Genomic DNA, 25,360 nt, shown 5'->3' with positions numbered 1-25,360 from the left:
AAATATTAAAAAAAATCTGAAAATAATTAATCAATCGAAATAATGTTTGGGTTAAAATTACTAGTTAATAAAAATTGTATTATTAATTTTGGGCGATTAAAGCTAAATGAGTGTTACTTTTAAAACAATAATAGTAGATAAATATAATTTTGTAATACAGTGATAATTTCATTAAAAATAGGTTAATCAAGATCTGTCAAAGTCAGTTCTGCCACACAGTTTCTGGTTGTCAGATTAATAGGCGCGGCCATGTTGGTCTGTAGTGAATAAAATCGAGATAATTTGCTTTTAGGGAAATAAAATTGACACAATATGCCCAAATGCGACCTCAAGACGAGATATATCCCTGCGACATTCGCCTGGACTTTACTTTTGGGCACAACGTCTCTGTTTTTTTATTTTCCGTAAGTATACATTATGTCGATCGGATGCGAATTTGCTTTGATTTGACAACTTTCACATAAGATAGTAGAATAACTTCTATTTTTATCCTGGGGCTATGTTGGCCTACATTAGTCCTAATGTGAATCCTTTCCTTGTTGTCTAAATATGATATTATAGCGCAAAGATGTCACTAGCTAGGATCCTACTGGAGTTGTCATTATTTACACCACAAAGCACTTAGTATTCCTATCAGATTGTGTCTAACTATAGAAGTGGTATTCCTACCCTTAAAAGTTCAACCTGTAGCCAAATTTGTGTAAACAACAGCCTGAATCAATATGTGTGAATCATTGTATATATTATTTTTGCTTTTTTTATAATACCACAGCATATTACAGTTCTTATTTACAGAATGATATCAATGCAGTTTACAGTATTTACATACTAAATATCAATAATATACTTTGTTATGGTGTAAAATTGTTAAAGATATGTGGTCAGTTTTCAAAAGTTAATGTGATATTGAAGTGACTGTGTTCTTAATATTATTTAGTATATGTATCTATTATGCAGGCAGTATTGCCTTTAGACAATATTGTTTATATATTAAAAAAGTAGTTTATATATAAAGTTTATGCTTAATATAGATTATTGAATATTTATAAAGATTTTAATATTCAGCTTTATATTTTTTCCTGTGTAGTACCATATCTAAAGATAGCATAGTGTCCAGACACTATTCACTACTCAAAATATGAGATATAGTATATAGAGTATCAGAACTCAATACTATATTAATTTCTCTTATGATGGGCAAGTGAGTCTAACTTCTGTCTTCTGTCTTTAAGACTGTATTTATAAAGACAACAAAACTAATAAATAAATTAAAAAAAAAATAAAAGATAAATAATTTTGTTTTCTCTTACAGCTGTCAGTATTACCTTCACAACCACCAATGGGTGCCTGCATACCAAGGTGTCATAACATTTTTTGTTTTGGCCAATTTTACACTGGCCACTTTCATGGACCCGGGAGTTATACCAAAAGGTAAGTTTTTTTTCATAGATTACTATGAGTTCCTGAGATTAGTATGGTTAACCAAACACCCATAAAATTTATTACATTGATAATAAGTATTATATTTTGTAAGATATAACAATTTTTACAGTTTGACTTATATATGACTTTATCTTAGTGTTAACTTAATTGACTAGCAGAGTAGGTGAGGTCAAAACCCTTAAACTGTTGAATTTTATAACTGTTTATATTTGTATTTATATTTATTTTTTGTGTTTATTTTACAATCTTCTGCCCATTGGTATCATAGTACATCATATTTGAAAGATATTTATCTTCCAACACATGATGATAATGATAAGCATTGAATTAATACTAAAACAAACAAAAATTACATATATTTTTATCATATCATATACATATATTATACTCTCTCTGTCTCTCTATTCTTTCTACTTTATTATTATAAATATGTATGGCATAGATAATATAGAAGATAATAATAATTTTTAGTTTATGTACATTGTACATGACTATGTATTATTTTGATGTGTATTTCTGCTATGATAATAATAAATAATGTGTAATAAGATAATGGTATACTCTGTTTAGAAATTTAGATGGTCATGCAATTAAAGTTAACTTATAAATTAGCTACATACTTGTATGGAAAGCAGTGACCTTAATTCTTATATCATTTACTCTCACTACTCTAATAAGCGTCTGCTGAATTTAAAATGTTGATCCATGAAAATTCTTATACAAATATTTTAGTTGCTCATTTAATATATATTTAACAATATAACATATAAACACTATATAATTTTATTTATTACGATTTATATAATTTAATGACCCAAAACGGGGGCGTTCGATTTCGGCTCACGAAATTTCTATAAATTACGAAAAGTAGAAAACAAAGAAATTTTAATAATAATTACGGGCCTTCTTCGAGAAATACCTTAATATTAAGAAATAATAAAAATACACATTGTCAATATGTTTCAACTCATATATTTTGACTTTCTTACATTTTTTTATAAATAAATATTTTACATATTCACAATCTACGGCACTGAAAAGTAATTTATACGCTGTTATAAATATTTTTTTTTGCTATACTGAAATGGAGGACAGAGTGTCTTGATACTAGGTAAAATTATAAAAAAATAATAAAATCTGGCTCCCACATCTCGACCTACACCACTGTGACGCATACCACTCGTCTTAACAATCATTACACCGCAATCTTTGTTATACACTTGAATTCCATCTAAATGTATTGTTAGGAAGTCATTTTGAAGTTTGAAGGGCATAATTCAGTTGCATGTAACGTTCTATTGTTAGACGCCTCCGCGTCTGACTGGTAACCGCGATGGTTGTGGGATCGATTCCCGCCCGGCGCTCGGCGGTATGGTTATATTTAAAAGTATGTTTTCCTTTCTTCGTTGTGGTGGACAAATCTCGGCGTTGAACTCCGTCACTCAACACGTAATGACTCGGGAAATTGCCGGAAGTGAAGAATGTATTGTCGTAACAAAAGACCTACTCTACTCTACCTAAGCGTTTTTTGTTGTATTGTTATACTGAGAATTTTTGATACATGTACAAAAGTCTAAACTAAAATGTTTTTGCGAATTGCAAAGTGGAATAATTTATGAATGAGTAGTATTTATATGTATAATTATGTTTCCTTTTATCGTTATTTTTTAGTCTATACGCACAATGAAATAGTAGAGAGGTCGTTTGGGGTATCTACATATGTAATTAATGATATTATCGATTGACTATTTGTTTGTAATATGTAGTTTTTTTAAATCTCGGCGTTGAGTTCCTCCACTCAACACGCAATGCCTCCACAATTCGGCTGAAAGTGGCAAACGGAGGTGGAACGGAAGTGTTTTAATGGGAACGAAGTGTCTTAATTCTAAGATCCCAGGTTCTATTTTGTTATATGAATACAGCGTGAAGCTAAAAAAAATCTAATTTCTTACTTATTGAAGCAAGAATAAATAAATAATTAAACTGACTAAACTAGAATAGTTGGTTCAGGTCATACGTGACGTTGTTTTCTAACAAACCTGTGTGAACAAGTCTTAGTTTTTTATCAGATTCATTGACAAAGTTCCAATCTAATAAACAAGCATTACTGACTTTTAATAACTCATAATATGATGATAAGCGATGAAAGGAGTGACTTGCCACGAGACAGTTAGGGGCTCCAGTCTGACTCAGGGGAGTGATTATATTTAAATATTTTATTTACTCCGTCGTCGTATCGTTGTCGAAAATCCGTTACACTGAGCTCTTCCACTCAACATACAATGTTTCGAAGACTGATCGGAAAGTGGAGAACGGAGTATATTAACACTACGTCTCTGTCTATGCTGATAGAAAAATTGTTTTGTTTGTACGTAAATTGATTTAGTTTCACTATTCATTTAAAAGCGACATAACAAGTAGGTATATACAAACTCGTATGTAGGTATATTGCACAATGAGTAATCACGCAGATTAAGATAAGCGTTTTGATGAGTTTACATTTTGATACTCGCCGTAATGTTTTTGTATGTAATTGGCCCCATAATTGGTGTAGTGATAATATATTATTTATGTTGTTCACATCGTGGGATTTCTACAAAAAACGGCAAACTATAATAGAGGCCAGTCGTGGCGCAGGAGCACCAGCATGTGACTGAAAACGCGACAGGTTGTGGATTCATTTATCCCACTCGAAGAAATTTACTATTTTCAGTCAATATTAAAACGTTGCGTTGCATTAAAACTTCGGCGGGAGGTAGGGAACGGAGTGTCTCAACACTAGGTTTCCTCTCCCTGCCCTGCTACATATATAGAGCGTGAAGCTGAAAACTTATCACGGCAGAATTTTTACTAATAAAACTTTAAGACTGAAAACTATTACACAAAGAAATCAATGTAAAGCTTGAAATCAAGATAATTTAGTAAAGTATTACTTGAATTTGAATGAAAACGCTGAAATAACATACAAACAAACTCCGAACTTTAAAATTATTTATTAAATGATGTAAGCTAACTACTGGAGGCCAAGCCCTCCCTGGAAAATATATCTAGATATGCGTGAGTCTATGACTATGACGTTATGTAGACTTTGCGATAAACAAACTATACAAAGAAAATAATAGGCATATGGCCATGATGATTCTGATTCAGAAACCTCTCGCATTTCTTAACACATAATCAACATTTGAATATTTAATATTTTCATTTTTCGCTCTGGGGTTTTCTGCCACTAAAAATCGGCCTCCAGAAATCGGCGGAAAGTGAGGAATTAATGTGTCTTAATATGAACTGTATCCCTTGACACTACGTTCTAGGTTTCTTTCTGCCTACCCTGGCAGGCAACTAGAGTTTTAAAAAACTCTACTCATTATTTTCTCTCTTTTAAATTGTACACTGGCGTTGCCTACACAGTGACGCTAATCGCCATTATCTGCTAATCGTTGCACCGCTTGTCTGTTGATCTTTGAACTTGATACTTACAGTGGTAACCTAACATTATCACTGTGCTAAGCGATAACGTCATCGTAGCGGAGTGGCACAGTGCCCGACTGTACACTTAGCGATTATGTGTTCGATTCCCATTCGGGGGAATGATTTTTTTTAGCTTAACGCTTTATCTCTTAACGGGGCACCCAGAAAGAACGGCGCGACAAATGATATGGCCTCTACATATCTCTTTGGCGTCGTTCAGAATTATTTTCTTTAATTTTTATTCATTTTCCCCCAAAGGAAAGGCAAAGCGCGGAATTAAGATCCGCCACCCAAAAAAGACACTGCGAAATTAAATTTATCGATATGTTATCGATTTCATTTACTTACCATTGAATTGTGTCTTCTCGGAAGCGTTTACGTAATTTTTATAAGATTTCCCACGAGCAGGTAATATGTTACGTCGTCATCCGGTTATTTTAATAAGTGTGGTAAAGAAAGCAGTTTAAAGAGCTCTTGTCATTTTAATGTCTCTTAAGGCCAGTTTTTAAGTTAAATATTTTTATTTCTGCCATATGAGTTTGTTTTAACCGACTATAAAAAAAGAGAGTCGTGTGTAGGTTTTAAATTTTTAGTGTAAAGTCACTCTGTTCTTTATTTGCCGAATGACACCGAGAAAACGTCCATGTTTTAGATATATATTTTTTCCTTAAGTCCCCAAGTTGAATCGGAAACCATCGTCATATCAAGTTATTTAATTAAGGAAAGTGAAATACTAATCCTTTATTCCTTACCTTTTTTAATGTCTCGTAAAATATCATATTAAGACTACTTTACAATCGTTAACAAAGTTAGGCTCTCTGTTTTGCACGTCTATAGTATAATAAAACCTTATTAGTTATGTATGTTAGTTAGATAACATTTATTAATGTTGTCACAGCGAAGTCCAGATCACATATGACCGCACCATGGTAGTGAATTCGAATCTCAACCTAGAAAATGTAACTATTTAAATATTTTTGTTTTATGTTTTTTATTCTGTTGTAAATTCCATTGCTATGTGAAAAAAAATGAAATGTTATTATATTTATTTTTTTCATTTTCTCCACTCCACACGCAATCAATACACGGCGGAAAATGGAAAACGAAAGTGTCTTATCATTAAAGTTACATATTATGTGTGAGAAACCATATGCATATATTATATATATCTTCTTAACAGCAAGCATAGCTATATTCGAATATTCCTTTCAGCCGATTTCTGGATTTTAATCTATGGCCATTGCTTGTTTACCTACTAGGTCAGCAGTAAATAACTAAAAACTTTGAGTACAAATGTCACGGCCGTGAGTACTTTTTATACTTGACTTACGATAACTCTTATTGTTTTTTGTTACTATCAAATTAAAGTGTTTAATTTTGTGGGCGCAACGTAATGAATAGATTTACATCTCATTATTAAAATCAGATAAGTTTGTAGTTTTAGAGGTATGTCGGAATGAGCTTACAAACAAACATACATTTCTTGTTCGCATAGGTATTGTTCTTAAGTTACTACATTTTTGCCCTAAATGAAAAAAGTGCGACACTTTCTTAAAAAATGCACTTGCATAATTGTAGCTAATATAATATACTTTTCTCAAATATGTGAAATTACAGAAACGAAACGAAAAGTAAAGATCAGGTATTTAACAACGGGTTTTTAATTCATTTCACTTATAAAAGATTTTTTTTTTGTTCTTGAAACTCGATTTTTAAAGTTTTAAAGTAAAAGTGGACCCATACGAAATGCTAAACTAATTAAACAAGAATACAAATTCTTAGCGTAGTACAGAAAAGTTGTAAAAATAGAGAAATGCATTGGATGGATAGAAATCTGAGAAAAAGCCGTTTTTTTATTCCCCAAACATCTCTTCATGTATCGTAAAAAGAGAGTTAGTGACTAATTTCTTTTTCCCAAAAATATTTGGCAAGTGCAAATAATTGATTGGTTTTCGTCCTTCAAATTCTTTTTTACGCCACACTCCGATTTGGTGCCGGGCACATCAAATTCGGGAACTTTGTTGAAGTACATTGGCGTCTCTATCATTTTGTTTTTAAATATGTTTGGTATAAGAAAAATGCAATGTTCATGATTTTTTATACAAAATTGTTATTTTTTAAATTTTATACAGAAAATGACTCACGAATACTCTTTATAATAAATATATACGCACCAAATATTATGAATGGTTTCTTTTAATTGGTTTTATTTTCGCTTTTAATTCGCGTTCCTTATTTCGATTTTATATATTTTTTTTTTCAATCGGGTCATGGCTTGCGTAACTTTTATAATAATGATTGTAGCAAGTTAGCAACGGCAGCGAGGAACGGGCAAATGCACAAGTTAATTAATAATGGAAAGAATAGCTTTATACTTTCTCTTATAATGAAAGTTCAGCTTTTTTTTTCTATTAAATATACAGAGGTTTTTGTTTTGTGACGATGTGATCGTAGGTTCAAGACCTGGCCTAGATGAATAACTAAAACAATTATTCAATGTATCTTAACTTATTTTTTACATATTAATAAATAAACTAGTGGTTTCTACCTGCGTGAACTATAATTGTATAAAACACAACACTTTGTGTCGAATTTTGAAGGCATCGCGTGATGATTTGCGAAACTCGGCGCCGCGCTTTGCCTCCACACTAGAGCAAAGAAATGAAAATATAAATTTAAATAAATATTTTATATCTGCGAGTGGGGATCGAACCCAAAACCAGTCGCTTTTACAATCACACACTTGCGCCCCTGCGCCACGATAGGCTTCCACTATGAATAACACGTACTTCAAACGTCCCGGTCGGGGCATACCTCTTGCGTTTCGTCTACTATTAACAGTTGCTGCACTCCCTCCGAGGGTCCTCATTCCTCATGCGTTTCACATGGTCTTCTTCCATCATCGAATTCGAGTCTGTTCTCTTATGTCAACCGAGGTTTCCCCCGCCTTTCCATTACTTTGAATATAATTAAAAAATCCCTATGACCATACCAACGAACATTTTTTATCGTACGTAATTTTTTTGTATAATATCAATTTTCCTTCCTTTTTATAGAGTAGGTAAAAAACTTAGCAATAACTGTGTTCTTTTTGTTTAGATTAACATTGCGTGTTTTGTTAATTAGACTATGACGCTATCGTCTAATTAATTCAAGCACTTATCCGAAGCAAGATTCGAACCCCCATCTTACGGTATTTAGATAGTCTTGTAGCTACTTAAGGAAAATTGTAAATAAAATATATTATATAATAATATATTTTATAATATTTGAGGCCGTCGTGTCCAGGGGCATAAGTGTGCGACTGTAACGCAACGGTTGTGGGATCGATCTGCACTTCAGGAAATAATTTATTATCAATGAACATTTTAATTTCTTCGCTCTGCTACCAAAGCAAAAGCTTTGAGTTCAGCCAATCAAACAGGAAGTGGCGAACGGAGTGTCGTAACACTAGGCACCCCCTGGCTACGCTGCTGTGTGCGGGATACAGCGTGAAGCTGGGTAAAAATTGAACTTACTTGAAAATTATTGGCATATAAATAATCATAAAATAACGTGTTAATTGCGTAATACCTAACGCTGTTTCCTAGAACGAATATCATGGTTTCCAATTAGTATATACGTTGTAGGTATATTGATAAATTCTCAGAATATATATAGTTTATTCATTCATTAATATTCTATAAAACTAGTTACTAACTAACTTGACTTTTTAACCGACTTTATAAAAATAAAGTTATCATTTAATACCGTCGTGACGCATGACACAAGGGTATGTTTGTCCGTAAATAATTAAAGTTAATATTTTTACATTAGATTTAAACTAAGCTTAATCAATTAAAGGTTACAGTTAAGGCTTATTTGTCATCCTTTATTTTATAACTAGCGGACCGGACTCGGCTACTCCTGCTTGAAATATAAGAATATAATTTCTATAGAAATATAATTTCAGTCTAGATAAAATGCTAAAAGTGACATATATTTATTTTCATAAGGATGAATATCAAAATGACGCGGTAACGCACGCGGTCGCGTAGCGACGACGGTTGTTATTAAAATGGCAGTATAAATTGCATGTCAAATTAGAAAGTAATTTGACATGTAATGTTATAAAGCCTATAGCACTTCTGAAGAATGCAGCTTTCATACAAAACAAAAACAAAGTAAATCGATCCAGTAGATCCAGAAATCTTAGCGTTCAAACAAACAAACAAACAAACTCTTCCGCTTTATTATATTAGTATAGACAAATAAAATAAATAAGCTGTATCCCACACACAGCAGTGTAGAACCTAGTGTTATGTTAATACACTCCGTTCCCCACTTTTCGCCGCATTCCGGAGGTTTGACACATTGCGTGTTGACTCGACACCATATAAATTTAAATAAATATTTCATATCCTCGAGTGGAGAACGAACCCTCAAACAGGCGCACTTACGTCAAACTTTGTGCCCTTGCTATTATATTACATGCGGAAAACTGTAAATATTTTCATAAGACAGCCGATATTTAAAAATAACGAAATATAACAAAACGCATTTAACCTATTTCTAATACTAAAATGGAAAAGTGAACTTGAATTAACGCTCGAGTAAGATTCACGGTCTAGCGGAGGCGGCAATTAACCCGCCTGGTGGGTGACTCTTTGACACAGTTATTGATTTAGTGAATTGCACAAAACACTATTTGCATCTTGATTGCATTATGCCGGTAGTCGAGTCGCTACACTGTATAATGTAGCCTAGGTAGGGTTACCTAGGTTACCTGGGTTACCTAGGTTACCTGGGTTACCTAGGTTACCTGGGTTACCTAGGTTACCTCGGTTATTGCGATGCAAAGTTCTATTTATGTATCTAATAGGTACCTGTCGCCAGTCATTAGTTTTTGCCTCGTTTTCTGTGGTATTTATTGTTTGTAGATATGATATTTGTTATGATTTTCCAAAAATTTTGTTGATTAGTTTTTTAACATTTTTTTTATGCTTTCTTTTTTATTTATTTTTATTTCTGACTTGATTAATACTGTAATATTTATTTGTTATATTTTAAAAATGGGCCTTTAACGTACTTAGATATTGCATAGACACTGATACTGGTGCATCTGAGACTCTACTTTTAAAATAGAATAGTGTAGTCTTTATTGCACAAATAACATTACATAAAAAACGAAAATATAAAAACATATTTCACACGCATTTACTTGTAGACACAGATGGTCTTATTTCTTCAAGCAATCTCTTACAAAAAAAGAAAAAAGAAATACTTTTATAGTTTTTTATTTTTCTTAATATAAATAATGTTAAAAGCAGAGCTATTTTTTTTCTGTTTCTTTTATCTCTCTCTCTTATTTATGTACTATGAAATGATTGATTGATTTCTCGAAATATGGCGTTTCGAGCGTGCCAGTTGAGCACAATTCATTTCGCCAATGTCACGTTGTATGGAAAACACACGAAGGAAATTGGCCGGTAATAAAAAAGATAAATATACACAATTATAGAATACATGTAAAAAAAAGAGATCCTGTGTTAGTGCAGCCTTCACCTAAAACAAAACAAACACAAATTTACAATATATACACAACACATTAGATTAGTAATAAATAATATTTTACATGGGGGTTAATTTAAAGTTTTATTTTGTTAAGTTTACTATGAAATGTTAGATAAAGACTTAGTCTGTCAAATTAATTATTTCAAATTACGTGATAATAAGTTATAAATAAACTTGTATGTAACTTTGTATAACTGACAAAACTTACACATGACTATTTACTTGATATATTATTTTCTTCGTCCATATTTACCTTCTAAAAGTAGAACCTACAGTATAGGTAAGTATAAGGATATGTGAGATGTGCCCTTTTCCATCCCCATCACACAAATTGGGTTAAGTAACGTTTATCTGACTCAGGTGTGAGGTTGGCTTATTTATTTATTTAGATACATCCTTGTCGTGAACTTGTTATATAAAACCTTTGTGCTTAAAGAAAATTTAGAAAAATTGTCTTAGATGAATTTGATTTACGCCTCGTAGAAATCGAGCCAGAGTTTTCTCTAGGTGGTTATAGGTATGTTCCTATCGAACCTCATTGTTATTCCTATACGGTTGTTATAATCTGTTGCTTACATCTCTCGGGAATCCATTTAAGGTTAAACCGTTGGAGGTTGTACTAGACAAGCGCGGATCCATATCCTGACACAGAATTATTACATATAATGTGCCATTATACTTTACATATGCATATAACACACTAGTGGCTCAAACGCAGTTTCGTCCGCTTAAAGTTATTATTGTATTATAGCCAAATTATAGAAATTATTGACATACATTTTAGTATATTTTGTTATTCTGATATATGTATAATTTTCATTTAAATCCGTCCACCAGTTTTTGCATGAAAATGGAACAAACAACCCTCGTTACCCTTCACGTTTGAACAATAGTAGGATTCAAATATATTAAAATATTCAACGTTTCCTCCTACCCAGCTCCACCTGACGAGGATCGCGAGGACGACTTCAGAGCGCCGCTCTACCGCAGCGTGGAGATAAACGGCATCACGGTGCGCATGAAATGGTGCGTCACGTGCAAGTTCTACAGGCCGCCGCGGTGCTCGCATTGCTCCGTATGCAATCATTGTATAGAGGTATGGATTGTTCTCTTCTTTTATCTTCACGCTCTATCCCGCATGGAGGGATAGAGCGTGAAGTTTGTTACCAACTCTAAGTGCAATTTTAGAGATATTATTGTGTGTTCAGAGGTTTCAGAGGAATTTGAATTTGAATTTTGAATTTATTTGAATTTTTATTTAGATAATTGAGATTTCTGTTCTTGTTATTGCAATCGCTTGTTATTGTCACATTATAAGGGGTAAAAGAAAGCAGTTTTATATTACTCTGTCATGGGCGTAGGAATTTATATTGGTCCATGTTTACTTTACAATTTTTACAAACAGAAAATTAAGCCTGGAAAATTAAAAAGAAAAATTTAAGACAAATAGAGCAGTTTAAAGTTCATCGTTCACGCCCATATACAGTGTTCCTCGCTTTCATAGCGAAACATTAATATTTATTTATTCGTAGACCCTCTATTTTCTCTTATTGTACCAGGCAAGAAATTTAAATTCTTTGAATCGATTCAAAGAGTAGGAATAGGAATGAAATCCACAAGCATTACAGTTGAGACTCGATTAACCGGACTAATGGTTATCGTTAGTCGTCCTGATAATCGAAAATCCGGATAATCTATAACTATAAAGAAAAGCTGGTTTTGTGCATATGTAGCACAAATTAGCAATTGTTATATGTTAATTAAAAGCAACAAGTACATATTAACGAATGTTTATTAGGAAATTATTAACAATTTCCAATTTTAGGTTTCATTGTAGAAGGTTGTATAAAATGATAATCACGGCTGATAGTCCGGATAATCGCGAATCCGTTAAACTGAGGGCCGGATAATCGAGTTTCTACTGTATTCAGATAAAATAAATATAGATCCCTTTGCTATTTATTGGTGGAAATGCAAGTGTGCAGCTTATTCTCGCGAGCCTAACATAGCCTTTAATGGGCTCGCACATCTCACGGTGGATATCGGGCTTTACATATATTAGCGTCATGTAAATTACCTAAAACCTTTTTCAATAAATTCACTTGGTGTTAGCAAAAAACTATCAACACGTAGCTTCTGCTATTAGCACATTCAAATAAACAAACTCTTCAGCTTTACAATAGTATATATTAAAATAAGACAGGGGTAATCGTGGATAATAGAATAATTGAATTAATTGATAAGAAAACACAATGATAATTCTGTAGTTAATAGCAGTTACAAAGAATAATAAATAGAATGTAGGTCGTCATAAGTTAATTAATAAACTTAGGAAAAATCGCATTTCTTACGAAAAAAGTAAAATTTTAACTTTGCTTTTGATTCACTTGGAAACTGTACAAAAGGCGTTTTTTTAAATGTGAATTGAACTAATGACCATCTCGTGTAATATTAAAAGAGTGCCATGCTGGTGTCAATTATTAAACCTAGTGTTCGCTGAACTCTGGAGGAACTGCGTGTTGAATGGCGGATCTCAACACCACGCTTTGCCTCAACACTGGAGCGAAGAAATGAAAATATAATAATATCATTTGTAATTGTTTGTAATGTGTGTTTTAAAGTAATTTCATTAAAATTGCAGACGTTTGACCACCACTGTCCGTGGGTGAACAACTGCATCGGGCGGCGGAACTACAGGTTCTTCTTCTTCTTCCTTATATCGCTCAGTATTCATATGCTGAGCATATTCGGATTTAGTTTGTACTACATCATGAACAATAACAAAACGCTCACGCAGGTCGAGCCTATTGTTTCGTATCCTTTTTAACAATGAAATTTTAAGGAAAAACTTTAACTTTAATAATTGTTATGGTATGTTTTTTATTTAGCAGATAGTGCTCACTTAGTAATAAATTTATTTGTTTGTGATTTGTGATATTGATTTTTTAAAACAAAAAGCCATAACATTTATGCATCTTCCGCATTTTTCAAGTAAAAACTAATTCTTGAATCGGGTATTCGCCTCATAACTCGACGTTGTAATAATATTAGAATATTTCAAATATAACTTTTCGGAATTCAAACGCACACCACCAGGGTATTTCCATAAAAATAAAAATAAAAAAAGTTTATCTAGTGATCCATAACTTCCGAAAGCTAATATGACAATAATAAATCTTTTATGTTTTTCATTTAAAGTACCATTCTAGAATACGATTTAAAGTTGTTTGAACAACTATTTTCGCAATTTTTTAACCCTTAATTGCCTAACCTTAATTTAGTATGGTAATAATGGGTATAATAGCCCTCCTCGCGATCCCGATATTTGGTTTAACGGGTTTCCACATGGTCCTCGTGTCCCGAGGGCGAACTACGAACGAGCAGGTGACGGGCAAGTTCACGGGTGGCTACAATCCGTTTTCGAAGGGATGCTGGTATAACTGTTGTTACACGCAATTTGGACCGCAGTATCCTAGGTGAGGGTTGGTTTTCTTTTTTTGTTATGTGAAAATTTGTATTTTGATTAATTAAAATATAATTATTTAAATATATGTACGTATGTGTGTACACAGCTAATTACGTAACTCCTTTGCGTAAACTGGCTTACAAAACACTATATTATTTTTTTAATTATCTCAGAACATTTTTTTAAGGATATTTGCATATATATTTTTCAGCCTAAACTTGTAATTAATTTTTGTCGGAATATAAATTAATTTTATTTTTTTGGTAAATATATTTTATTACCCTTAAAAAAGGTGTTTTAAAGCAACAATCTTTTAAACTTCTTTTTCTTCTTTATAATTGTTTCATTCTTTAAATGAAGTGTTAGCATATACTGAATGCTAATGTAATAAATAAATAAAAATATTATTTTACGGAACCCCTGTGTATTTAATGGTTAAATTTGTATATGTTCAGTGCAATGCAATAAGTTTCTTGTCGTTCTTTTTATCAACACAATTGCTTAAATTTATAAAATATATTTTTTAATATAATAAACATCGTAGGTTAAATAATCGACATAACGAATATGACGTTCCGTGATGCGAAGTGACAGGAAACTTGTGTGTGAGTTTATTTATTCTGTGCATAATAATTATAGTAGTAGTAGTCTAATGGATTTTTCTAAGAATAAAACAAAATATAACCTTGACTGTCAAATACGCCACGGCTATTCTATTACTAATCATCATCATTTACGTCCACTGTTAGAGATAGGCCTCCCCTAATGATCTCCACGGCGATGATAGTTATATTAGTATAACATAAAGTGTCGTATCGTATTTCCAGCCTAGTCCGTCCATCTAAGTACATATATAAGAGCAAGAAGCGTCGCTCGGGCGCCGCCATCTCGACGATAGCGGAGCAGCATGCGCACGCACACGCGCATCCGCACGCGCACGCGCAGGTCAAGACGTACACGGCCGACAACGGCGCTGCGCACCGCCCGCTCGGCGCGCACGCGCACTACAACAAGGTACACATGTTTGCCATTTAGGTTTTTTTTGAGATGAGAGAGATCAGTGTCTGACTGTGGGTTCGATTTCTCTGAGGAATTAATTATTCTATTTTTTGTGTTTTAGTACAAGATAAAGCGCGACGCGCTTTCAGTGACTCAACGGAGTCATCATTATTAACACATCTATAAATTTTATAATTTAAAATATTAGATATGTTAATGTCTTTATTAAAAGACTTTTAAAGTAATTTGGACACATGGTATATCTAGCTGCCTTATACTTTAATTAATTTTTAACATTTTTCGCATATTAACTAAGGAAACTTCTATCTTTATTACTGTCAATCTCATATTTGTATTTATAGAGATAGAAAAAAAATACTAGAAGGTATTATTTTGTAAGACACGAGGTACTATGGGATAACAATCCTAACCAGTACTTATATGTATAAAACATTATGTATGAAGATAGGCTTCTCTTGGCCAATTAATTTTAAGAACATTATAAGGAAAGAATTATTAAAGAGATTCTTAAATAAAAAAAGACATCATGAAATAAACAAATTGAGTAGAAAACACGTTAACCTAAACAAACCATCCTTTAAATCCTCAGCTATCCCCCGGTCGCGACGAGCACGAGGGTGACCTCGAAGGCCCCGGTGCGTCTCAGTCCGCCGACTGCGAGCCCACGCCGCCACCAATACAGCGCCGGGGCTCCTCTGCCAACCTGTTCCCGCCAGCGGAGCCTCATTTACAGAGACATCACTATCCACGGCTGAGTCCGTTGAGTAGAAACACTAGGTTGGTTATTATGGGTTAAATAATTGTTGGGAATCATTTTCTGTTGATTTAATTTTTAATCATCCTATATCTATGCAGGAAAGTGTGTGTCCTAAATATAAAACATCTGTAGACCATGGTGATACATAAGTCATGAATAATTTTTCGATCAACATTTGAATTTGATTAACAGATGCTATGAGGAGTTGTGAATCGTGTAACTTAATTCTTTCACTCTCAAAAAATATAATTTATGCATAATTTCTCACCAGCCACGGCGGTACAACGACGTCAGGCTATCGCGTAGTGATGGAGCCACTCCGCTACGACACGGGGGCCAACGGCGGCGCGAGACCCTCGCCTACTATGCAGCAGCGCATCAAGGCATTGGGGGTGCCCACGCCGCTGGCGGTCAGCAGCCCCGTCAGGAGGTACGTGTGTGTGTGTCTCTGTGCGTGTGGGAGGTTATTTGTAAACTGTGGTATGGTTCGAAGCGAGTATATAGTAGGTATAGATGTGTATTCATGTGTATTTGCATGTATTGAGGATAAGTGATATGTATGTGTTGGTACGTATGTCGATACTCATTATTTCGTGGAGTAATTGAGCGTCTCCCCTACGATACCCTCCCCTACGGTGAGCAACGATGAGGACCCTCACCCTCCATGAAGCAGAGCACCAAGGCACTCGGAGTGTTCCCGCCACTGGCCGTCTGCAGCCCCGTCAGGAGGTATGTGTGTGTGAAGGTGTGAGGTTGATATATGTGTGAATGGGTGTGTAAACTTGTGTATGTGAAATGTGTAAGAATGAGTGATATATGTTTTCCTATGTATATGTGTTCTCAGTATACTGTGTAGTAAAAGATTCGTAAGGAACGCGAACGAATATGAAAAGATAAGATTAATTGACTGAATTTACTTGTAGATTGTTAATATGTGCTGCTCATTAAGAGGTATTAAGTCCATTTAAATTTTTAATATTAAAAATCGATATTGTCATATAAATTTATTTATTGAAATCCAATAATTATAAGATTAAAGATCTCACCACATTGCAAACAATAATCGCGGATGATAATTGTTAATCCGGGGTTTTGTATATTAGCGGGTAGAAAGTAACTAGTAAAATTTTTCGTTCTAATAGGTTTGTCTCAGCCACACAGACAGACTTTATTAGAAATTGAAGCCACAAGGATGAGGGGTAGTCTGTTGTTATTAAAATACGCCAAAATCGCGTCACTTGTCAATAGTAATAAAGTTTTTTTATAGCTAGGCAGAAGGAACCTAGTGTTAGGATACTCTGTTCCCATTAATAAACTTTCAATTCCCACTTTCCACTGAACTCTGCATATTGCGTGTTGAGTTGTGGAATTTAACCCCGCGCTTTGCCTGTTAATAATGAGGTTTTATAGATAAAATACAATTGAATAGACGCTATACATGAGGTAGACAGATTTATATTAAAAGTATAGATGGAATTTTTTTCAATGGAATAAAAAAATGATTTTTAAATTGGTGTAAATGAAAAAACAAAGAGAATTTACCTAAACTGAATGAACGATTTTGATTGAATTATAGTATGTTTGTCATATTTTTATTAATTTACTAAGATACAAAGAATGTATGTTATAATATGGTTAAGGAGATTGATTAAAATTAATAACATGATATTTTTGTTAATTGTCTCATGCCGAATTTTTTAAATGAGCGGAAATTCAAATATAAAAAAAATGTTTAGGAATAACTTAACTTCTTAAATTTGCCCTTAAAGTGATCTCTCCTTAAAAATATATAATCGTAGACACGTCATTCTATAGTATATTATTTAATTTCTATTTCTGAATTTTCGTTCATATAAAAACCATAAACAAATAGCAACTAATGTTGGGTGTCCACACTTTTTAAATTTGGAGACGCTTAAATGTTGCTAGCTCAAAATTTGTATTGGAATAATTGGCGACAATGGAAGATTTATCATAGATATATAGGTATTTATTTTACCATGGCCTCTTCCCATCGCATTACTTTTACTAAAATGTTCTGGAATATTAACTCCCTGTCCAAAATGCATTGCTTATACATTCTGTTTATTTGGTGTCGGGTCCTTATTCTGAGACGTTTTGTGAAAATGGAATTTATATCTTAATTTAAAAAATAATTATAAACTTCTTGAAATTCCGTATAAATCCGAGAGCATATAACTTTATTATACAGTACATAGATTGATTCCTAGACGCGAGTCCTAAACCTTTTGTGTTCAAATTGTTGTATAGAATTTCTATATATGGTTACATTTAGAACATTTAGTATCATAATTATAAATTAGGTATATCTGTTTTACTTATCAATTGACGTTGACCTCTCAGAAGAAGAACTTAAATTATTTTATTTGCATGTATAATACTTTGCCACACATTGCCATGTCTATTGTTTCGTATACACAAATTATTTGACGTTTCACGCATCTTTATGTATGTCGCTTCATTTTTATACCGAATTCCGCTATAAATTTGATATTTTACATTACACAAAGATATGAATGTTAATAATAAAAAATATTATTGAATTATATAACGGAATACGTTACTACTCAAATATCTGCTTTTACATATATATTTTCCATAAAGTGTAGAATTCGGCTCGAAGGCCCAACTTTACTTCATTTAGTAAAATAGATTATACACGGTCATACAATTTTAAATATTAGACGAATCTTCTATAGGACTCGCCCAATATAAAAATTCAACCTACACCTAACCTAACCTACAGATATACTAAAATTATCATAAATTTAAAATTTTAAGCATCTTTGTGGTTCTATACTAGAGGTACTATCTATATATATAAAATCGAAAGGTCACTCACTCATCACGAAACCTCAGAAACTACATGTGCTAGGAATCTGAAATTTTGCATAGGAGTTACTTATAGGACGTAGGTGCTCGCTAAGACGGGAATTTGCAATATTCGATTTCTAAGGCGTTGTTTTTGGGGTCGAAAGTTTGTATGAAACTTTGTTACTACAAATGCTAGGAGTCTCAAATTTTGCATAGACGTCACTAGGATGTAGCCATGGAAACAGAAATTAATAATAACATAGTTCACGCGGGTGAAACCGCGAGCGGGCCGCTAGTGTAAAAAATATATATACTATTATTTGAAGAGGAACCGTTCTTGCACACTTCAGTTGCCGCTTTTAACATATGAGCGAATTGACAAGCGTTAGCCATTTCTCACATTAATCACGCTAGGTCAAAATTAGTTCTCATATTTTACAAACATTGATAATACACAAAACAACCATAACCTAAGTATGAATATATATGACCCAGCATAGTTTGTAGAAAAAAACTTAAATTATTCTTAGAAATTAGGATGTATCCATTAAGTTTCAAATTCACTATTAAACCTATTTTAACCGAAAAAAAAGAATCGATATTTATTATATAAAATAAACGTTTCATTAAGAGTAACTTAAGATCTTTTTATAATGATTTTCGATTCTTACCGTACAGTTGGTAACATTGCTTGTATACTTACATATTTTATCTGTGGTGGCATTATGTGTAAATGTATTATATATAAAGTGAATTTACCGCTTACCGCGGCAGATGGACCTAACGCATAGAGCCGACGTGTCGACGGTAACTCGTTTTGTGTTTGCTTTTGTTTGTGTGTGCGTGTGTTTGTGTTTACGCTTAGTGTGGGTTGGTGGTTGTTTATTATGTAACTTTGTATTTTATTTTAGCGAATGTGTTCTCTTTTTAAATTTAAACAATTAAAGCTTGTTTTTTGTAGGTTTATCGATTGATTGATATAGATGCTTATTTGCGTGACATCACAATATAGGTTGAATAGTCGATAATATTTTTTTCTATTCAATGACAGGAACTTGGTTGATTAGTAAGCATATGAAAAATTTGTGTTATATCAATAACATAAGGTCTTTGATTATCGTGATTTTTAAACATCTTAAATGAAACTATTTTAACCTGATTAATATTGTGGTATTCGAACACTTTCCTGTAAACTTTGGACAAAGGACTCCTACCAGATGATATAATTATTTTATCAAACTACCGTCATCGATTTCGTGTTTTCGTCGCTACTGCCCTGGATTCTTGCATAATGTAAATTTTATTGCACAAAATCTTGCCCTCTATTATAATGGGTTTGAGGCTTGAAAGTTCTTAAGTTAAAATGGGACCCATTTGATAAAAAAATAATTCATCCTGTTAAAAAAGTTTCATCTAAAATTTACTATATAATGTTGTTAAGGATTAATCATAAAGTTATGTATAAAAAAATACAGGTTTTTTTCACGTTGGCTAAAAAAGTATAGATTTTTGGTTTCCACCAACTCACATGTAAGATATAAAATTCTGTAGATTCCGCAGTAGAAATGCTTTCTTTGATATCTATATACTTTACTATCACGAAATAAGGGCAAACTACAAAAATACAAATTTAATTTGATTTTTTTATTATATAGGTCGACATTCGTTCCTTTTTATGATTTTATACAGCATGTTTTTATATGCACTAAAATTGCCATGTGTTGATAAAATTTAGTTAAATAGACATTATTTTATTTTACTTGCTGCATTTCGTTTAGCTTTTTACTGTCGTTTTTTTTTTTAAATTTAACGCAAAGTCGAAATTTTAGTCAGAATATTATTCATTATTAACAGATGGTATATTATGTGTAAATTCTGTTAAATTAGTGCTTACATTAAGTCATAATATAAGTTAAACGATATTTTTGAATATTTTTATCATATTTTCTCATTTTAAAAATTATAGATTATAACAAAATCAGAGTTTACACAACCAATTTGTACTTAATTTGTACATTTCTTTCTAATTTGCAAGCTGTTGTTCCCAAACGGAGCAAGGGCGGAGCGCGACGTATACAATGGCCGGTATCGGGTACCATCGCATATCTATGGTCCGATTGTGATCAGAGACAAAAGGGTAATAGGCATAGACAATACGTCCTTTTTATATAAACTTTTCTTTTTTATAATATTCTTCTTTTTTATTGTTATTAGGCATGATTTTATGTTTATTATATGTGGTTTCTATTGAGGGTATGTAGATTTTTATATATGAAATGTTATTCTATGAAGTAGAATTTTATACAACCTCTCAATGCAAGAGAACTTCTTAATTTTGTCTTTTGTAGAATATACAAAATTACAATTTGTGTTGATACTAATTTTATTTGATATATTTGATTGCCCTTTAATTTTTACTTTTAATTTGTTATTTATAATACAAAATATTGCCAAGATATTTTGCTACACCCTATTTTTGTATAAAATAGCTCTTTTTTCTGTTTTATCACCGGCCCTATATACGTCTCACTCGCCTGCGTTATGTCGCTTTTATATTTTGTCGAAGACCCTATCATGCTGTAATCTTTAGAAAATTATTTCTTTTCTTATTTTAATTAAAATTTACAAAAAAAAAATATGGACACTCAACACACATATTACAAAAAAATGTTGTTGTGTTTGACTTGTGTATAAAATGAAATTATTTTAAATGTGTAATAAATGAATGATACATGGAATTCTTCAGGATATATAGCGATTTGATGACGATAGGCTTGCTGTAGTGTTATGTAGAATAGTGTACAGGTGGCATGGCGTTAGCATGCTCCCCGCAACCGCTGGCCTCCGCTCACACGTTCAGAACTAGACGCTAGACGCTTGTCAGCCATTGGTTTAACAATGTTGGGTGTCAAAGCTTGTATAGCACATTTGCATTGTTTATTCTTGTTGATTGATTTAGCATAGATTGATTTGAGGTCCCAAAAATTAAACCTGTCGCATATGTTACTTGCTGTGTTCGGCTAAGTCTTATCAAATTAATTTTGCTTATGATTTCTGAGATCTATAACAATCTATCGTAGAAAATTATAATTCAAGTTTAAAGAAGTCGTATACATCACTGATGAGCAGATAGGATTATTACATATAATGTAAATTCTTTCGCTTCGTTGTATATAACAAAAACAGGCTAAATTCGATCAGAACCATTGACCGAACATTGTTCAACCCGCGGCCGCAGCACACGTAGAGGGTACAGAGAGAGAAGTTCTGAACGCGAGTGTCGGGGCGGCGCAAGCTTCCCCCCGCATCTCCCGTCTCCTTCTGTCCGTAGGCCGTACGATAACGATAGCGAGCGCTCGGACGAGCTCGCGCGCTTATACCCCTGACGTGACTCGAGCGCCGCACCCAACGCACAGGTCCGCACCCGGCACGCCCACGCCGCCGCGCCGCCCCGACCACATCGCCGTGCGCGCCTCGCCGCAGCGCCCTGCGCCCCTCGCCGCCTCGCCTCAGCGCGGCGCGTACTTGTGGGCCGAGCGCGCGCCCTCGCCACGCGCGCGCCGCCGCCCCGCGCGCCCCCTCTCCTTCGTGCGTGCACTCGAGGTGCAGGACCAGCTGGAGCGCAACGCCGCCCCCGCCCACACTGCGCCGCCTCCGCCCGAGCGCGCCTCCGTCTACGATTGCAACTACGAGATCTCCGTGTGACCGCGCGCGGACCACACCTTGTGCCAAATATTGAGTAGGCAGTGGTTGTCAGGGCAGATTTTATATTTCAGTTCCTAAAATGTTATTTTTTCAATACATACAACTACGCGTCCGAGACACCCGCATTTAATATAATCATAAAAGATAATTATAGTTAAACGGAATATATATAGGTATCTTATAAAGTTGCAATATAATGATGTGATTGTCAGTTTTTGAATCTCTAAGTAAAATTGACTCATCAGATTTTTTATTGTTTTAACTGCTGATTTTCAATGTAACGTTTTGACTCGTAGAGCAGATATTTTTGCTAGGGAAGTTACAAATTATTAAAAATATTCAAAAGCTTTAGCTCTGAACGAATTTTGGTTCTTTTAAAGTATTGCTCCCATATTTCGAAGAAATGTCTAAATTTATAATAGTTAATACTTGATAGATATGTGATTTTTTAAATCTTTTTGGACGTCAAAAGATTTTTGTAATATTGACCCAAAGATCTCATCTGCCGAATTTCTAAAATTCTACGCGTACTTATAATAAATAGTAAACTATTTAGATGAAAAAGTTTCGTAAATGACCTGAACTTGGTGTGAGTGTAATGAGTTCACTAAAAGAGAAATAAAAGGAATGTTTGAAAAGGAACAGTATAATATAAATACAGTATAATATAAATTATAAAAAAAGAAAGCAGTGTTGCAGGAATATAATATTAAATAAGTGACTTATAATAATATTGAGATACCCTTCTAGAAAATGACAAAAAATGTAATCCGATTAAATGCAACACTTTTTTGACTTAATGTTATGTATCTGTGCAACTATTGAAAGTTATTATTCCTTATGTCAAATTGAAGACACTTAAGACTGGCAACAAATGTCTTTTGTAGTTTATTGCCATTTTACAGTATTTGAATTTGTAAAAAAATATAAGAAATAATATATATAACGCTGAGTGGAGAACATTCATAGATTTAGCATTTTTTAAATGTTAGAATATATTAATTTGTTGTACATAAATTAAAATATTTATTAATCTTTCTTACCACGTGTACCAAGTCATTAGATAAATAAATTAATTGGTTTATCGTGTGAAATGTTAGTTTATTTTGGGAGTCCACTGTAAATATTTTACAATAATTAATAGAATTTGTATAATATAGATTTAGATAAAACACAAAATGTATCTTATTTATAATTTTATTTGACTTAAAGTTGTAATGTACAGGCGACACTTTAAATGGTTAAGTGTGTAAATAATTTGAATATAATATAAGAATAATATAAGTAATATGTACTGTTGTTAATGTTGTATACATTTGTGTATTTATTTAACGGTGCCAGTAACTAATTGGTTCTTTATCTATTGACATATCAGTGTCTTTTATTTTTTGTCTGTGGTTTCTTTTTTGGACGTTAAAGATATATATTTTTAATTATTTCTTATTTATTATTTGACTTTTTTAACTGGCAACACAGATTTTGAGAGTAAAATTTTATAAATATTTTTTTATACTTATCTGTAATTTTATTTTTGTAGCACATCAATTGTATATATGTAATTAAAAATATTTAAATCGGTGTTTTAAATTTTAGTCTTGACATTAATTTTCATTACTGTGAAAATAACACGTTCAATAACAAAAAGAAATAACTTTTGACTTTCGACTTTTTTATGTCCAGGGGACTATTTAAAAATTTACTATTGTTGGAACCAAGAATGTGGTTCATTATGTGTTTTACGTCAAATGCGTAAAACGATGTGGTTTTAAATGAATTATTTTAATTTCGCCGCTCTCGTATCATTTGGTATGAGTATCTTGACACTGGATATTTTCTACCCTGCCTGCTAAGCAAGGCAAAACGTGAAGCTGAAATTAGTTATTTCTTTTTAGTATTAAACTTATGTAAATTTTGTTTAATAATAATTATAGTCACTATTGAAAATCGGTTGTCTTAAATGATAATTCATATCTAAATATGTTATACTTAATTTGTTATATATATATATCGCGTCCCATATTTTTTTCTTCTATGTAGTTTTTAAAAAAAAGTCTTTGAAAACTAAGACATCCAATTATCATGTTTTCACATTCCGTATCTAAGGACTAAATAAACATTTGCCATTTCGCGTACTTAATAATAAGCGCATTTGTTTTTTTGTTAATTTATACGTAATTTATTTTTTTGGTTTAATATTTCTCCATAGACACATTTGATTCCCTCTTACCAAAGAAATGTTGATTTTGTTAATTTATTCTAATATGGCACTCTAAATGATAGTGACGTAACCCAATAAAAAAAAATAGGGAAATCACCATGATATGTGAAAATAGGCTTTTGTGGTCGGTTTTTGGTAAAATATAAATAATAAAAATTTGCCTGACCCACTAGTTTTTTACTTTTACTTTAAGGTAGATCCCTTTCATTTGAGTTAGGTTACTTTCATGAAAGTGCGAAATATATTTGTGTACTAATATAATTTATCTGTGAAAGTCTTCATCAAATGTTGTTAACTCAAAACTTGTCTTGTTATCTGTAAGTTGTAAATTAAATATTAAGGTTGATATTTTTGTGGTTCATTGTTTATTTATATAAGCAAATTTTGAACTCATTTTTTCATTTAAATGACATTTCAATAAATTTGAATGGTGAACATTATATGGCTAATTTTGTATAAAATTACGACCATATATGGGCACGACCGATACATTCGAAAATTAAAAAATAAAAATCGTATAAATATATATAAAACTTTCTGTTAAAATTTAAACAACGCCTATTGCTTCATGTTGATTTATTTATGTACACGTTTTCTATTCACTGTAAGATAAGAGTTTTACATAAGAGTTACAAATGTAGTTTTAGTGTTTTGACATTACTATAGCTCAAAGTGTGTATGGAGGGTTCCGCTAGCAGTCCACCAGGTTGAAAATAAAAGACTTTCTTGTACATTAAGCCTCCAACAGATATCGTTATTACCTATGTGTATGTGACAGTGTTTTATTTTTGTATTTTGATAAAATTTGTGTAAATAATTTTCTTATTTTATTGATATTAAACTCGATTAATCAAGCTGTGTTTGATTAAACAAAATAACCTTGTCTTTTTCT

At 32.6% G+C, this 25,360-nt stretch overlaps 1 protein-coding gene across 3 annotated transcripts; it reads left to right on the top strand.

Annotated features, from left to right (window-relative positions):
* Positions 1–204: 204 nt before the first annotated feature.
* Zdhhc8 (zinc finger DHHC-type containing 8) lies at positions 205–25,322 on the top strand. 3 transcript variants are annotated; one of them, XM_085193882.1, is made up of 10 exons: positions 205–404; positions 1,313–1,431; positions 11,406–11,563; positions 13,109–13,281; positions 13,749–13,943; positions 14,761–14,947; positions 15,543–15,730; positions 15,982–16,140; positions 19,320–19,352; positions 21,877–21,995. In XM_085193882.1, exons 1-9 carry the CDS (start codon positions 313–315, stop codon positions 19,327–19,329), a joined length of 1,281 nt encoding a protein of 426 aa, XP_085050008.1. In that variant the 5' UTR covers positions 205–312; the 3' UTR covers positions 19,330–19,352; positions 21,877–21,995. The 3 variants fall into 3 exon arrangements, with proteins under 3 accessions (XP_085050008.1, XP_085050006.1, XP_085050007.1); XM_085193880.1 differs by lacking the exon at positions 19,320–19,352 and having other exon boundaries at positions 21,962–25,322; XM_085193881.1 differs by lacking the exon at positions 19,320–19,352 and having other exon boundaries at positions 21,877–22,079.
* Positions 25,323–25,360: the final 38 nt, after the last annotated feature.

Source organism: Heliconius melpomene, chromosome 12, assembly GCF_056956725.1.
Source record: "Heliconius melpomene rosina isolate 202511_hmr_F chromosome 12, ASM5695672v1, whole genome shotgun sequence".
In the NCBI taxonomy this organism is placed as follows: Eukaryota; Metazoa; Arthropoda; class Insecta; order Lepidoptera; family Nymphalidae; genus Heliconius; species Heliconius melpomene.
The sequence above is the reverse complement of the archived record's forward strand: the minus strand, read 5'-3'. Positions and strand labels throughout refer to the sequence as shown.

Bases quoted from the DNA above. Each gene is read 5' to 3' on its own strand.
- Zdhhc8 (XM_085193880.1), top strand. From the start codon at position 313: ATGCCCAAATGCGACCTCAAGACGAGATATATCCCTGCGACATTCGCC. The intron at 1,432-11,405 runs GTAAGTTTTTTT...CCTCCTACCCAG, and splicing joins CCCGGGAGTTATACCAAAAG to CTCCACCTGACGAGGATCGC. The intron at 14,948-15,542 runs GTACACATGTTT...TTAAATCCTCAG, and splicing joins CGCACGCGCACTACAACAAG to CTATCCCCCGGTCGCGACGA.